The sequence below is a fragment of the Orycteropus afer genome, unplaced genomic scaffold (genome assembly GCF_000298275.1).
Source record: "Orycteropus afer afer isolate SDZICR_OR568_19922 unplaced genomic scaffold, OryAfe1.0 scaffold00033, whole genome shotgun sequence".
NCBI classification, from domain to species: Eukaryota; Metazoa; Chordata; class Mammalia; order Tubulidentata; family Orycteropodidae; genus Orycteropus; species Orycteropus afer.
This window is the reverse complement of record NW_006921620.1, coordinates 14,001,032-14,015,799: the sequence shown is the minus strand read 5'-3', so window position 1 is coordinate 14,015,799 and position 14,768 is coordinate 14,001,032. Positions and strand designations below refer to the sequence as shown.

The window sequence follows — 14,768 nt, the reverse complement described above, 5'->3', positions numbered from 1 at the left end:
ATCCTATATATAAATATAGACGCTCTGGTAGCCTAAGGCACTTGACTGCTAACCAGAAGGCTCACAGTTCAAACCCACCAGCCACTCCTCAGAAGGCAGGTTGGGCAATCTACTTCCATAGTGATACCGCCTCGGAAACCCAAGGAGGGGTCGCTATGAGTTGGGTCTGACTCGACAGCACATAGCAACAACAAACAGCAACATATATAAATATGTATATTATATATATAAATAGATATGAGGTCATCCTTGGAAGGAAGACTAGGCAATCTACTTCCATAGAGATACTGCCTTGGAAACCCAAGGAGGGGTGGCTATGAGTCGGGATTTACTCAACAGACATGAGCTTAAATAAATATAAATAATATATATAAATATGAGGTCATTTTACATATATATATATATATTTAAGTATATATATATATATATATACACACACACTCATACACATATATATGTAAATGACCTCACATCTAGACCATGAATGCTAAGTTAATGAAAGTTTATTTGTACAGTTTCATTAGGAAAATGTCTTATCAAGACATTAGTCATTACCTAAAATGACCTTGAGATTCTAGGAGATTATTTGAGTTGGTTAAATATGCTCAAAAATCATATGCTGAAAGTGTGCTTTGACTCCATTTGGGTTGATTATGTAATACGGATGGGGATTTCTTGTCAGTATTTTGACATCATCCAAACATCCATTTCCCTAAGGAGCACATTAATTTTCTCCTCACACTTCAATTCTTCATCTATGTGTCACTGAATAAATTTTCAAAATGATTTAATTTGCTTTCAAGATAGAATTATCCTAAGGTGAAGGACAGAAACTTCCTAAAGTATTTGTAAATGCTCCTGCTTATTTCTTCTTTCTAATGAAATGCTATTGTACTTCAGTGTGGTTTCTGGGTTTAAACTTTGACAATAAGATTATTTTTTTTTGTTGCTGATATCATTTGTAAATAGAAAACATTTATGACAAGTGTCTTCTCACAATATTCTGTTTATGCTGTACATCACCCTGAAAAGAAACAACATATTTGTGTGTGTGTCTGTGTGTGTCAAATATCATGGACAGATTTTTGGAAGAGATTTCATAGTTGCTCTGCTTCAGGAAAGATATTGAAAGGAAATGTGTTACTTATTATCATATAGACACTGTTCTTGAAATAATTGCCATAGGGAGAACGAGAATCCAGGACTTCCTCATGAAGAACAAAACAACAATAAAAGCCTTCTAATATTCATCATAGTATCTTGAAGGTTTGAATGTGCAATGATTGCATTTTGGAAACTCTAACATATTCAACATTTTATATTCTGATCATATAGTCTACTAAAGATATGATTACTGTTTAGGAACTATAATCAAATCCTAATAGCATTTTCTTATAAAATTAGATGGAGTCACCCTTTAATAATATATAATGTAATTGTATTTTCACAGACAGAAAAGTACATATTTATGTAATTTCCATGGCATTTTATGGTATGCTTACATATTTTGTGTTGGTTTCCTGAGAAAACAAATACCCCCAAAATCTAAACAATATGCTTGTTTAATTATTACACTAAAGTAAATGAAAACTGAATATTAAGGAAGAAATTTCCCAATAGAAAGCACTTTCAGGGAAATAATATGAAATTCACAGACATGAAAGAAATTTTCATTGTTTTACATATAAGTATGTGAATGAGAAGTTATTTTTAAAATGTCTCTCAAGGCATAAAGAAAAACCTGAGAAGCAAACACTAAGTGATCTGGTTAAAAAAAAAACAAAAAAACAATTGATCTTTCTTTTGTTCATTTGAAGTTTCCTTTAAAGAACATTGCTGGCATGAGGTCTTTTATATTGCTTTGTCTTCTCTCCATGTGAATTTGGAGAACATAGGAAGACCTCTTCTCATACAAATTTATTCTAGAAGCCATTTCCAAATGAAGGATTCTTCTTGTCTTACTCCTCCTCTTATTATCACCCCATTTTTTGAATAGCTTATGCCACCCATGAAAATAAAAGAGAAACAACACCCTTGAAAGTCAGAAACAATTGTTCTATTTGTTTTCATTTTTAGGAAGAGAAAAATAAAGAGTTCAAGTAGTAACATATGTAATAAGATCAGAGATAGAATTACAGTTTTAGAGCAAGATGACTATAAAAATTATAGGAACTGAAGTTGAGAAAATATATGTGTTGGGAGAAGACCTTACAAAGAGAGAGAAAACCGAGTTAGAAAGAAATTCAAAATGTTTACAAAGGAGTGTAAGAAACAGTATTTCATATCAGCAAAGTCATACTTTGTTTCACCACCAAGTTGTTTACCCAAAATCCATGAAAACATTATTATAGAAAATAATTGCTGACATTCTCAAGTGTTCTGTATCTTTACATGATAGGGGAGAAGTTACAGACCCCATGGTGTAAATATCTCCTGGTTTACCTTGTTTCATTAAGAGGAATTCAGTAGCTTGGCAGGATCTGTGAAAACTCAGGAATTCAGTGACACTTTCATGAGCATTCAGCTATTAGAACCATAGGGCAAGAAGTTTGTTGAAGTTGGGACTGGACACCCTGGAGCAGCTTAGTGGGAAGGGATTCACAGTGGATTATGTTTTTCATTCTTTAGCATGCAAGAATGAGAGATTCAACCCAGACTCCCTAAACCACATATGAGAATTTTTCACTGGAAGTAAGGAGTCAGAAGCAGGGACACAATGAAGAAATCAAGGTCATTGTCACCAAGACATGGAACTGTTAGCAGTGAAAGCAATGGCAGATAAATGGTGCTGGAAGGGAGTGCCACAATTAGCCCGATTTCCTAGGAATTTCCTGGGAAAGAAGTATTTCTGAATATATAAAAAGCAAATTATTAAAATGATTAAATATTAACACAATATTTGCCACAAAATCATGAACATTTTTGTAGTGTTTCATTCTATTTCAAATATATTAATAATAAAAAATTCAAGTATTACATCCTAATTTAGAAGAAATGTTTTCAGATGTGATAGATTTAAAATATATAGATAGATTTAAAATATATAAAATATATGTATATATATATTTCTGCTCTTGTCAAATATCAGAATGATATGTACTTTTTTGTAAGTCTTTAGAGAAATAACAGAAAAATGCTGTTATCCTGAGCAATAGTGTCCTTTAAAAATGTTTTATTACTGTCAGCTACTTCCAAGTACATTGTTATAGTTGTAATCACCCTGGAGTCACTGAAGTTTGAGTAACTCATTAATTTACCAAATATTTTGAGACCTTTTAAATAGGATAAATTGCTAGGGGAAATGAAGTTCTAATTTTATGTTCTGAAAGTATTTTATTTACAATGCGAACAGGGTGTTGATTATTTAATATAGGGAAGATTCTTAAAATAAGCCCATGACTACACAAAAGCAGAGCTTAGAAGGTTTATGCAAAGACTTTTTAAAACTGCTGATGTACAGAACCAGAATAGGGTAATTCATTAGGGAATCTTGTAAAATCTTCATTCAAACACAGCTTTTAATTTAACAACCACTTTCTCTGGCATTCATAGACATGATAAAAGCAAAGTAAGGGTTCTTACTGATGAAAAAAATTTATTATTAACCTTGAAATTTTTTTCTTTTCTTTTTTTTCTTTTTTGCCGTTAGGTAGTATTCTGAGAGTTGAAAGATGGTAGAGAGGCTTTGTTAGTTTTATCTATTAATGGATTAGTCTTAAAGTGTGTTCTTTAATGTGTGCATTAACTTATAAACCACTGTTATTCTACTTCAGTAGGCTATATATTTTATATATATTACATATTTTAAAATATGAATGTCTTTCTGAGTCTAAAGTACCTGATTCTTTGTGTGTGTGCATGTGTGTGTATGCATGTACATGCTTTCCAGGAGTGTGAGTTTTGTCCTCTTTACATTTCAATTGTTGATACTAAGTGCTCATAACCAATAAAAACTGCTAGCCTAGTAAAAAATGAAACTGTAAATGATATTAACATGCACTTGGTGGAAGAGAAGTTGTACAATTTTTTGTTTTCCAGACACATAAAAACATAGAAAATAAACACATAACAAATATATTATCTCTGATCTAAAAATCTACTACACAGCCATGGTAGTTAAAATAGCCTGGTACTGGTATAATGACAGACACAGAGACTAATGAAACAGAATTAAAAACCCAGAAGTAAATCCACCCACCTATGGACAGCTGATTTTGACAAAGGGCCAAAATTCATTTAATGGTGAAGAGATGGTCTGCTTAATAAATGGTGCTGGAAAAATAGGATGCCATTTGTAGAAAAATGAAACTAGGCCCATATCTCACATCACATACAAAAACAAACTCAAGTTAGAGCAAGACCTGAATGTAAAATCTAAAACTATAAAGGCTACCAAAGAAAAAATACAAACAAATTTAGGGGCTCTAATTCATGGCATAAAAACACTATTAAACATAGCTAAAAATGCACAAATGTCAGAAAATGACTAGGACCTCCTAAAAGTTAGATATTTATATGCATCAAATGATTTGACCAAAACAGTAAAAAGAGAACCCACAGACTGGGAAATGTTTTTCTGGCAAAGACATATTAGAGAAGTGGCTAATTTCTAAAACTTTTAAGAAAATTCTGACACTTTAACAACAAAAATATAAATAATCAAATTTTAAAAATGGGCAGAGGACATGAATAGATAGCTCACTAAAGAAGCTACTAAACTAGTTAACAAACACATGCCACAACTCATCTGTCAGTTTGTCGTATTTTGTTGGCTAGTGTATTGTTGTGATGCTGTAAGCTAGGCATGTGGTATTTCAAATATCAGCAGGGTCACCCATGGTAGAAAAGTTTCAGTATAGATTAGAGACAAAGACATACTAAGAAGGAGATGGCCAAGTCCACTTCTGAAAAAATTGGCCACTGAAAACCTTATAAATAGCAGGGAAATACTGTCTGATATAGTATTGGAAGATGAGGCCTTCAGGTTGGAAGGCACTCAAAATATGACTAGAGAAGAGATGCCTCCTCAAAGTCTTATTTACCATAATGACGTGGATGGAGTAAAGCTTTCTGGACTTTCATTTGATGATGAGTCATGACTCAAAATGATAACAAACAGCTGCAAACATTCATTAATAATTGGAATATAGAATATATGAAGTATGAATCTAGGGAAATTGGAAGTTGTACAAAATGAAAAACAACACATAAAGATTTATATGCTAGGTATTAGTGAGCTGAAATGGACTGGTATTGACCATTTTGAATAGGGCAATCATATATGGTCTACTATGCTGGGAATACCAAATTGAAGAGGAATGGTGTCACATCCATCATCCAAAAGAACACTTCAAAACCTATTCTGGAGTAAAATGCTGTCAGTGATAGGATAATATCCATACACCTACAAGGAAACCAGTTAATACTACTATTATTCAAATTTACTAACCAATCACTAAAGCCAAAGATGAAGAAATTGAAGATATTGTCCTAACTTCTACAGTCTGAAATTGACCAAACATGTAATCAAGATGTATTGATGATTACTGGTGATTAGAATGTGAAAGTTGGAAACAAAGGAGGATCAGCAGTTGGAAAACATGACCTTGGTGATAGAAATGATGCTGGAGATCATGTGATATAAGTTTGCAAGACCAATGATATACACATTGCAGATATCTTTCTTCAATAACATAAATGGCAGCTATACACATGGACCTCACCAGATGGAATACACAGGAATCAGTTTGACTACATCTGTGGAAAGAAACAATGGAGAAGCTGAATATCATCAGTCAGAACAAGGCCAGGGGCCAATGTTGGATCAGACCATGACTTGCTCTTATGCAAGTTTAGGTTGCAGCTGAAAAAAATTAAAACAAGTCCACAAGAGCCAAAGTATGATCTTGGGTATATACCACCTGAATTTAAAGACCATTTGAAAATAGATTTGACACATTGAACACAAATGACCAATGACCAGAGAAGTTGTGGGATGCCATCAAGGACATATACATGAAGAAAGAAAATCATACATGAAAAAGTCATTAAAATGATGGCAAGGAAATAAAAAAAAAAGACCAAAATAGATGTCAAAAGAGACTCTGAAACTTGCTATTGAATGGAAAATAGTTAAAGCTAATGGAAGAAATGATGAAGTCAAAGATCTGAACAGAAGATGTCAAAGGGCAGCTCTGGAAGACAAAGTAAAGTATTATAACAAAATGTACAAATACCCAGAGTTAGAAAATCAAAAAGGAAGAAAATACTTTGCATTTCTTAAGCTGAAAGAACTGAAGGAAAAATGGAAGCCTCGAGTTAAAATATCAAAGGATTCTACACGCAAAATGTTGAATGATGCAGGAAGCATCCAAAGAAAATGGAAGGAATACACAGAGTACCAAAAAACTTGGAACCAAAAGTATTGGTCCATGTTCAACCATTTTAGGTGGAGGCACATGATGAAGAGCCAATGATATTGAAGGAAGAAGTCAAGCTGAACTTAAGGAATTGGCAAAAGACAAGGCTTCAGGAATTGATGGAATATTCACTGAGAAGTTTCAACAAACACATGCCGTGCTGGAGCTGCTCACTTGTTTATACCAAGAAATTAGGTTAACCTGGTTAACTGACTGGAAAGATCCATATTTGTACCCATTCCGAAGAGAGGTGATCCAACAGAATGTAGAAATTATCAAACAATATCATTAATATCACACCCAAGTAAAACTTTGCTGAAGATAATACAAAAATGGTTACAGTAGTGTATTGACAGGGAACTTCCAGAAACTCAAGCCAGATTCAGAAAGGATATCATTGCTGATGGCAGACGGATTTTGGCTTAAAGGCAAGAATATCAGAAAGGTATTTACCTGTGTTTTATTGACTATGCAAAGGCATCTGACTGTGTGCATTAACAAATTATAGATAACGTTGCAAAGAATGGGGATTACAGAACACTCAATTGTGCTCATGAGGAACCAGTACATAGACCAAGAGGCTCCTCTTGTTCGAACAGAGCTTTGTTCTAATAAATAAATAAATAAATAAATTAATTAATTAAATAAATAAATAACCTCACTGCTGTCGAGTCAGTTCCGACTCACACTGACCCCTCCTTGCGTTTCTAAGGCAGTACTTCTACGGAAGTAGATTGCCCAGTCTTCCTTCCTTTCACTCTGAGGAGTGGCTAATGAGTGAATCGCCAGTCTTCTGGTTAGAATTCAAATGCCTTAGGCACTAGAATCTGGAGAGGTGTGAATAAAGGTTTTATCTTTTCACCATACATATTCAATCTGTATGCTGAGCAAATAATCCAAGAAACTGGACTATATGCAGAAGAGTGTGGCATCAAGATTGGAGGAAGGCTCATTAACAACTTGTGCTCATTAACAATTTGCTTGCTGAAAGTGAAGGAGACTTGAAGCACTTACTAGTGAAGATCGGAACCTGTGTATTGCTCATCAACATCAAGAAAACAACAATCCTCACAACTGTACCAATAAACAACATCATTATAAATGGAGAAAAGATTGAAATTGTCAAGGATTTAATTTTACTTAGATCCACAATCACTGCCCATGGAAACAGTAGTCAAGAAATAAAATGAAGTATTGCAGTGGGCAAATCTGCTGCGGAAGTCTTCTTTAAAGTGTTAAAGAGCAAAGACTTCACTTTGAAGAATGAAATGCACCTGACTCAAGCCATGGTGCTTTCAATAGCTTCATGCATGTGAGAGCTGGACAATGAATAAGGAACACTGAAGAAGAAGTGATGAATTTCAGTTGTGTTGGTGAAGAATATTGAATGTACCATGGAGTGGTAGTAGAACAAACAAATTTGCCTTGGAAGAAGTACAGCTGGAATGTTCCTTAGATGCAAGTATGGCTAGACTTCACCTCCCACACTTTGATCACCTTGTCAGAAGAGACCAATCCTTGGAGCAGGTAAAGTAGAGGGTTAGCAAAAAAGGGGAAGACGCTTAGTGAGATGGATTAACAGTGTGGCTGCAGCAATGAGCTCAAGCATGGCATCAACTGTGAGTATGGCTCAAGACCAGGCAGTGTTTCATTCTGCTGTGCACAGGGTCAGTATGAGTCAGAACTGAGTGGAGTATGGTCTATGTAGAGGTTTTTACCACTTTAAAGCATGCAGAACCCCCCCCCCCTTTTTTTTTTAACGACTGCCTTTTGGTCTGTGTGCAGGCACCTAACAGCAGAAACAATAGCAAACACATTAAGACTGCTTGTGATCATGAGATACAAATCAAAACAACAATGAGATATCATCTTCCCCCAGCACTAACACCAAAGTTCAAAAAAATAGAAAACAACAAATGCTGGCAAGAGTGTGAAGAGATTGGAACCCTCATACACTGCTGGTGGGAAGGTAAAATGGTGCATTCACACCGGAAAACAGTATGACACTTTCTTAAAAAAGCTGCAAATAGAAAAATCATATGATCCAACAATCCCACTGCTAGGTATATATCATAGAGAAATAAGAGCCATGACATGAATAGATATATACACATCCATGTTCATTGCAGTACTATTCACAGTAGCAAAAACCATCTAAATGCCCATCAATGGATGAATGGTTAAACCATGGTACATACACACAATGGATACTACACAACGTTAAAGAACAAAGAACAAAGATTAATATGTGAAATAGCTTATAATATGGATGAACCTGGAAGATATTATGCTAAGGGAAATTATTTAATCACAATAGGAAAATACTGTATGAAACACTGTTGTAAAAAGTCAAGGAAAAGTTTTCACAAAAATTGAAATATTCTTTAATGGTTACCACAGGTGGAAGGGAAAGGATGGTAAACCACTAATTAGAGGGTAAACACATATTAACTTGGATGAAAAACCCACTGTCATCTAATCTATTCCAGCTCATATTGACCCTTATTGTATTTCCAAGGCAGTAAATCATTAAGGAAGTAGAGGAGCAGCTGGTGGGTTGAACCGCCAACCTTCTGGTTAGCAGTCAAATACCTTAGGCACTGCACCATCGGATCTCCTTTCACTTGGGTGAAGGGGAAGGCAATAAACAACAACAACAATAAAAATATATTGTTTGTGTATGTTACTAACCCATTTCTATGTGGAATTTTCATGGTCAGAATGAGAGTATTGCAGGTAAATGAAAAACCACTGAAGCCAAATGGAGGAAAAAGAACTCCATTCATAAGCTAATTTTCACAAAAGCTACTCCAAATAAAACTGTCTCTTTTGAAAATAGACAAATCAATAAAATGCATTGAGGGGAAATGTCAGGCTGGAATTCAATCATGACTTTCCATGATGGCCTTGAACCCCATGACAACAGTACTGACAAGAAGTGACCTCAAAATCAATACATTTTTGGCCCACCCATAGATAATAATAATAATAATAATAATAATAATAATAATAATAATACATTAGTAGTAAGCATATAAGTAAGCATATCAGAAATTTTATATTAGTTTTTCAAAGAGAATTTTGCAGTTACCAAGCCTTTTCAAAATAATTTATGAAAGTAATATTAGTGACTTACCATTTTTATAATCATATAATATTCTTTAACTTTTTAATATGAATAATTTAAAACTATTCCTACATGATGTAATCTGAATACTTCAAAGACATGATCTTTTCAGTCCAAGATTTAGAGTTCAGCTTTTCATTTTTTCTTAACCCATTTATTACATAAATGTGATTATGCTCAGCTTTCTCAGACTGACAAGCACAATTTAAGGGCAATTCTTACCGTAATTGCAGGTCCAGCAAAAGCCAAGCTAAGCAACATGAGGAATGGAATTGCCTCCTGGGTTGGTTCAATATACGGCATGCTAAGACTGCGATCATAGCAGCTGAATCCAGAATGCACAGGCTTGAAGACATCCGTGAGTTCAAGGAAATAGAGGCTAACCACCGATGATGCCAGTATAGGCAACTGAGAAGGAAAGATATAGAAGCTCAATTTATCCTTACATGGAAGGACATAAATAGAATCAGTGTGGCTTGAAGTCAGAAACAGGTGCATTTCTCTTTCTCTCATTACTTGTCTTTGATCCCAGAATTAAAATCATTCCCAAGTAGTAATGCTTCTGCCTTTAAGATATATCTCTAATTTGCCCACCTCTGCCACCGACCTACTGGCAGTCTAAGACATTCATCATCTTTGTCCATGGGTTTCCTCCTAACTGGTACTCTATTTTCACTCTTGCCCTTCCACTTACCCATGCCTTTTCCACCTGTCATCTGAGTAATCTTTTGAAAATATTTCAGATCATTCAATTAACTATTGCCAGGGGTTTCTCTTCTAGTTGAATAAAATTCAAATTCCATGCCATGCAAATTTCTGTGTGATTTGGCTCTTACTTCAGTTGCTTCCATCTGAATACCATGTTTTCACCACTCCTCAGCCCTCTACCCACTACTACCCAATTTATAATCATTCTTTTCTTGTCACAGTCAAACTCTTTTCTGCCCAGGGGCTTTTTATATGGTGTTCCTTTTTCCTCTCACGTTGTACCCCTGGTTCTTTGCACAGCTGGCTTCTCATTACTTAGCAATGCCTTCCTGAACACTCTCTCTAAGGTAGGCCTTGATCTCTCCTCCACTCTCTACTTCATTACTTTGCTTGATTTTCTGCATGACATTTACCACTAACTAAAATCATCTTTTCAATTTAATATTTCACTTGTTTATTTTTTTTATCTCCCTCTATATCTTACTGAAATACATGCTCCATGAAGTGGAAGCCTGCCAGTGTTATTTATCACTGAGTCCCTGGTGCATAGATATGTTTCTGGCACATGGTAGGCATGCAACCCATCACTTAATAGCTTAATGAAGAAATAAATGCTTGTTGACTAATGACTAAATGAGTAAGCCTTAATTTCTTACAATAAGTTAACCAGAGTTAACAGATTTAGCCAATAATATTACACATCATCTATGTTAAATTAGAATTTCAGAGAACAAGAATCTCCCATGCAATATTTTGGAGACACTTCTACTAAAAAAAAGTTCATTGTTTATATGAGATTCTAATTTAACTGTGATGGTTGTTATTTGCCATCGAGTGGATTCTGAGTTATTGTGACCTCGTGTATGGGTGTCCTCTATTTTGTCTGTTGTTGTTGTTATGTGCCTTCTAGTCAGACCCGACTCATAGCGACCCCTCCTTGGGTTTCCAAGGCAGTATCACTATGGAAGTAGATTGCCCAGCCTTCCTTCTGAGGAGTAGCTGGTGGGTTTAAACTGCCAGCTTTCTGCTTAGCACTCAAGTGCCTTAGGAACTACGCTACCAGAGCTCCTCTATTTTGTCTGGCAACCCTAAACCAAATATTTTCCTGCTTTCTAGATTTTGTGTTATAAATTCAGTTATTCATTCATACAACTCATGATGTACTAGGCAGTATGTGAGGTGCTAGCTATAATATAGTAAGCAAGACTAACAAGGACTTGATACAAAAGAGCATAAGCTTAATGAAAGATCTGTTCTCAACTAAAGAGAAAATTCTACAAGTGTATTGCCTAATAGGTCTTTCAGAACCTAAAATGGCAGACTTCCTGAAATTGAAAAGAATTGTTTAGTTTAAGGCTTTGTTACTTGTGGAGGAGTTAATATTTATATAACCAACATGACAGAATTTTGATGACATCATTATAGACCACTTGTGATTTCTAATGGGAGTTCTGGTGGCATAGTGCATTTGACCACTAACCAGAAGTCTGGCGGTTCAAAACCACCAGCCACTCCTCGGAAGGAAGGTTGGACAATCTATTTCTGTAGAGATAGTGCATTGGAAATTCAAGTAGTGGTTGCTATGAGTCGAATTGTCTCAAGGCAGTGAGTTGGTTTTGTTTTTTTGTGATTTCTGAGGAGTTCAGATGGCACAGTGATTAAAGCATCCAGCTGCTAACCAAAAAGTCAATGATTTGAATCCACCAACAACCCAATGGGAGAAAGAAGAGGCAATCTGCTTCTGTAGAGACTTACAGTCTTGGAAACCCTATGGGGCAGTTCTGCTTTGTCTTAAATGGTCTCTATAAGTCAGAATATAGACTTGTTTGCAGTGGGTTTGGTTTGATGTGATTTTTCATTGTCTGGTTCTAGAAAATAAGTTTATAAGGTAGCATTGTATCTTCTATTTCTGTGAGCCCTTTTTGCAAAGAGATGAGAATAAGTTTTGTTGGACAAATTAATGGTGGTTAAAGTGGGCTTTTCTTTGTGTTTTTCAGATGGCTATTCATCAATGGAGAGAACAAAAGTGTGTCAAGACATTTGCATTTCTCTTATTAGAATCTGTGATCATCCGATTGCTTCAAATATTTGATCATTTCTCCTGTAGTACACAAATAGCAGCTTTTAATCTAGGCCTATAAATCACCCTTTCATGGTGCATGACTGACAATTCCACTTAAATATATTTTAGTTTTAATTAAACAACTATTTAATATATCACTTTGTGTTAGATATTTTTCTAAGTATTTTAGAAATTAAAATAAATTTTATTAATGTTTAATTCATTTAGTTTTAAACATTCAATTATGACATAAGATGGTATTACCAGACACTACTAGCAAATGGCAGAGGTAGGGCTTGAGCCCATGAATTCTAGCTCCAAATTCTTGTTTGTCAACCAGTGTTCTATGATGCCTTTCCACAAATGGGAATACAGTATTACAATAAGAAAGTACAACTAGTATCAATTAACTGGGATACTGTTTAGCTCAAAATTATGGTCAATTAAGGATTTTATGTGCAAACTTCTAAAAGGAACCCTTTTGGTACAGTGGTAAGTGCCTGGCTGCTAACAGAAAGGTTCGTGGTTCGAAACTACCAGCCACTCTGTAACAGAAAGATGTAGCAGTTTATTTCTGTAAACTTTAGAGTCTTGGAAACCCTCTGAGGCATTTCTACTCTGTAACGTTGGACTACCAAGTATCAGAGTCCACTGGATGGCAATGGGTTTTGGAATCTGCAAACTTTTACTTTAAAAAAATGCATAGTAGTACAAATAGTACTTAAAAGTATGGCTTTCGTAAATCTAGAAAATGGTTTTCCTCAACTGATTTGAATTTTAAATACTGCACTTTTAAACCAGATTGCATGATCTAACTTCTCTCCTCTTTTTTGTATGTCTTCAGTTCATATTAAGGCACTCTGCTGGTGCTGTGCCTAAGACATTTGACTACTAAGCAGAAGGTTGGTGGTTCTAACACACCATATACCAGATGCTCTATGGAAGAAAGATGAGGCAATCTACTTCTGTAGAGATGTACCACCTCGGAAACCCAATGCAGGTCGCTAAGGGTCAGAATCAACTTGATGGCAATAAGTTTGATTTTTTTGGTTAGTTCATATTTTGGCTCTTCTACACATAGTTTAGGAGCTCTGGTAGCGTAGTGCCTAAGGCACTTGACTGCTAACCAGAAGGCTGGCGGTTCAAACCCACCAGCCACTCCTCAAAAGGAAGACAGGGTAATCTACTTCCATAGTGATACTGCCTCGGAAACCCAAGGAGGGTTCACTATGAGTCGGGCTGACTCGATGGCACATAACATAACACATAGTTTGGAAGTGGGAATCAGACATGAGATGTTCAGATCTCACCCAGATAACATATCACTTTACAATTCTCATGTTTTGGGAAAGTGTGTTTCATGTCATCTGAAGAAAGTTGAATACAATTTTATCAATATGACCCATCTGAATAGTAAAAAACTCTCTGTTAGAGAAATTACTCACCATTGAATAATTAATTACTTTAGAATCTGCTCAACTATACCAAAGAAGGTATGGTACTTTTGAATAAAAGTGTTATTCCTATAATTTGTGTGTGTGTGTTTAAATGGGGAAAATACTCAGAATATTGAAAATTATAGTAAAAGCAATGGGGTCATACAGTTTTCAAGGTACCCAGGGAAGTTCTAATATCCGCTCAACCACTTACTACTGTTAATAGGACCCTGGAAAATTTTTTCTTAAATTTGTTTTCTCATCTATGAAATGAGTATATTGTTAGTACCCATTGGACTCAATGGCACATAACAACAACAACAACAACATTGGTGGCACAATAGTTAAGTGCTGGTCTGCTAACCGAAATGTTGGCCATTCAAACCTGACTAGTGGCTCTGTTGGGGAAAGATGTGGTGATCTGCTCCCATAAAGAATGAAAATTTATTGCTGTCAAATCAATTCAGACTTACAGCATTCTTATAGGACAGAGTGGAACTGTCTCATAGGGTTTCCAAGGCTGTTAATCTTTACAGAAGCAGATTGCCAGTCTTTCTCCCAGGGAGATCAAACCACTGACCTTTTTGGCTAGCAGCTGAATGCATAACCACTGTTCTACCAGGGCTCAGAAAACCCTGAAAAGTAGTTCTACCACGTCACATGGGGTTGCTATGAAGTGGAATTGACTCGAGGGCATCAAACAACAAAAATTATCACAGAAATGTTGCAAGGATTAAATGAGGTGTTACAAGTAAATTCAACAGTGCCTGAAGAGTGTTGTTGTTGTTGTTATGTGCCATTGAGTTGGACTCGACTCATAGCGACCCCTCCTTGGACTTATGAGGCAGTATCACTACAGAGGTAGATTGTTCAACCACCAGCCTTCTGGTTAGCAGTCAAGTGCCTTAGGCATTACACTACCAGAGCTCGCCACCTGAAGAGTAGTTAATAAAAGTCACTAAGTATTATCATTATTGATAATAAATAGATCAAATGTCTGCTATCTATGAAACTTT

At 35.5% G+C, this 14,768-nt stretch overlaps 1 protein-coding gene across 1 annotated transcript in view; it reads right to left on the bottom strand.

Annotated features, from left to right (window-relative positions):
- Window positions 1–14,768, bottom strand: part of PLPPR4 (phospholipid phosphatase related 4) — a 61,585-nt gene that overhangs the window by 13,607 nt on the left and 33,210 nt on the right. Inside the window, exon 2 of the mRNA XM_007936091.2 lies at window positions 9,769–9,954. Coding sequence (XP_007934282.1) covers window positions 9,769–9,954 — 186 coding nt within the window. The remainder of the gene's footprint in view (window positions 1–9,768; window positions 9,955–14,768) is intronic.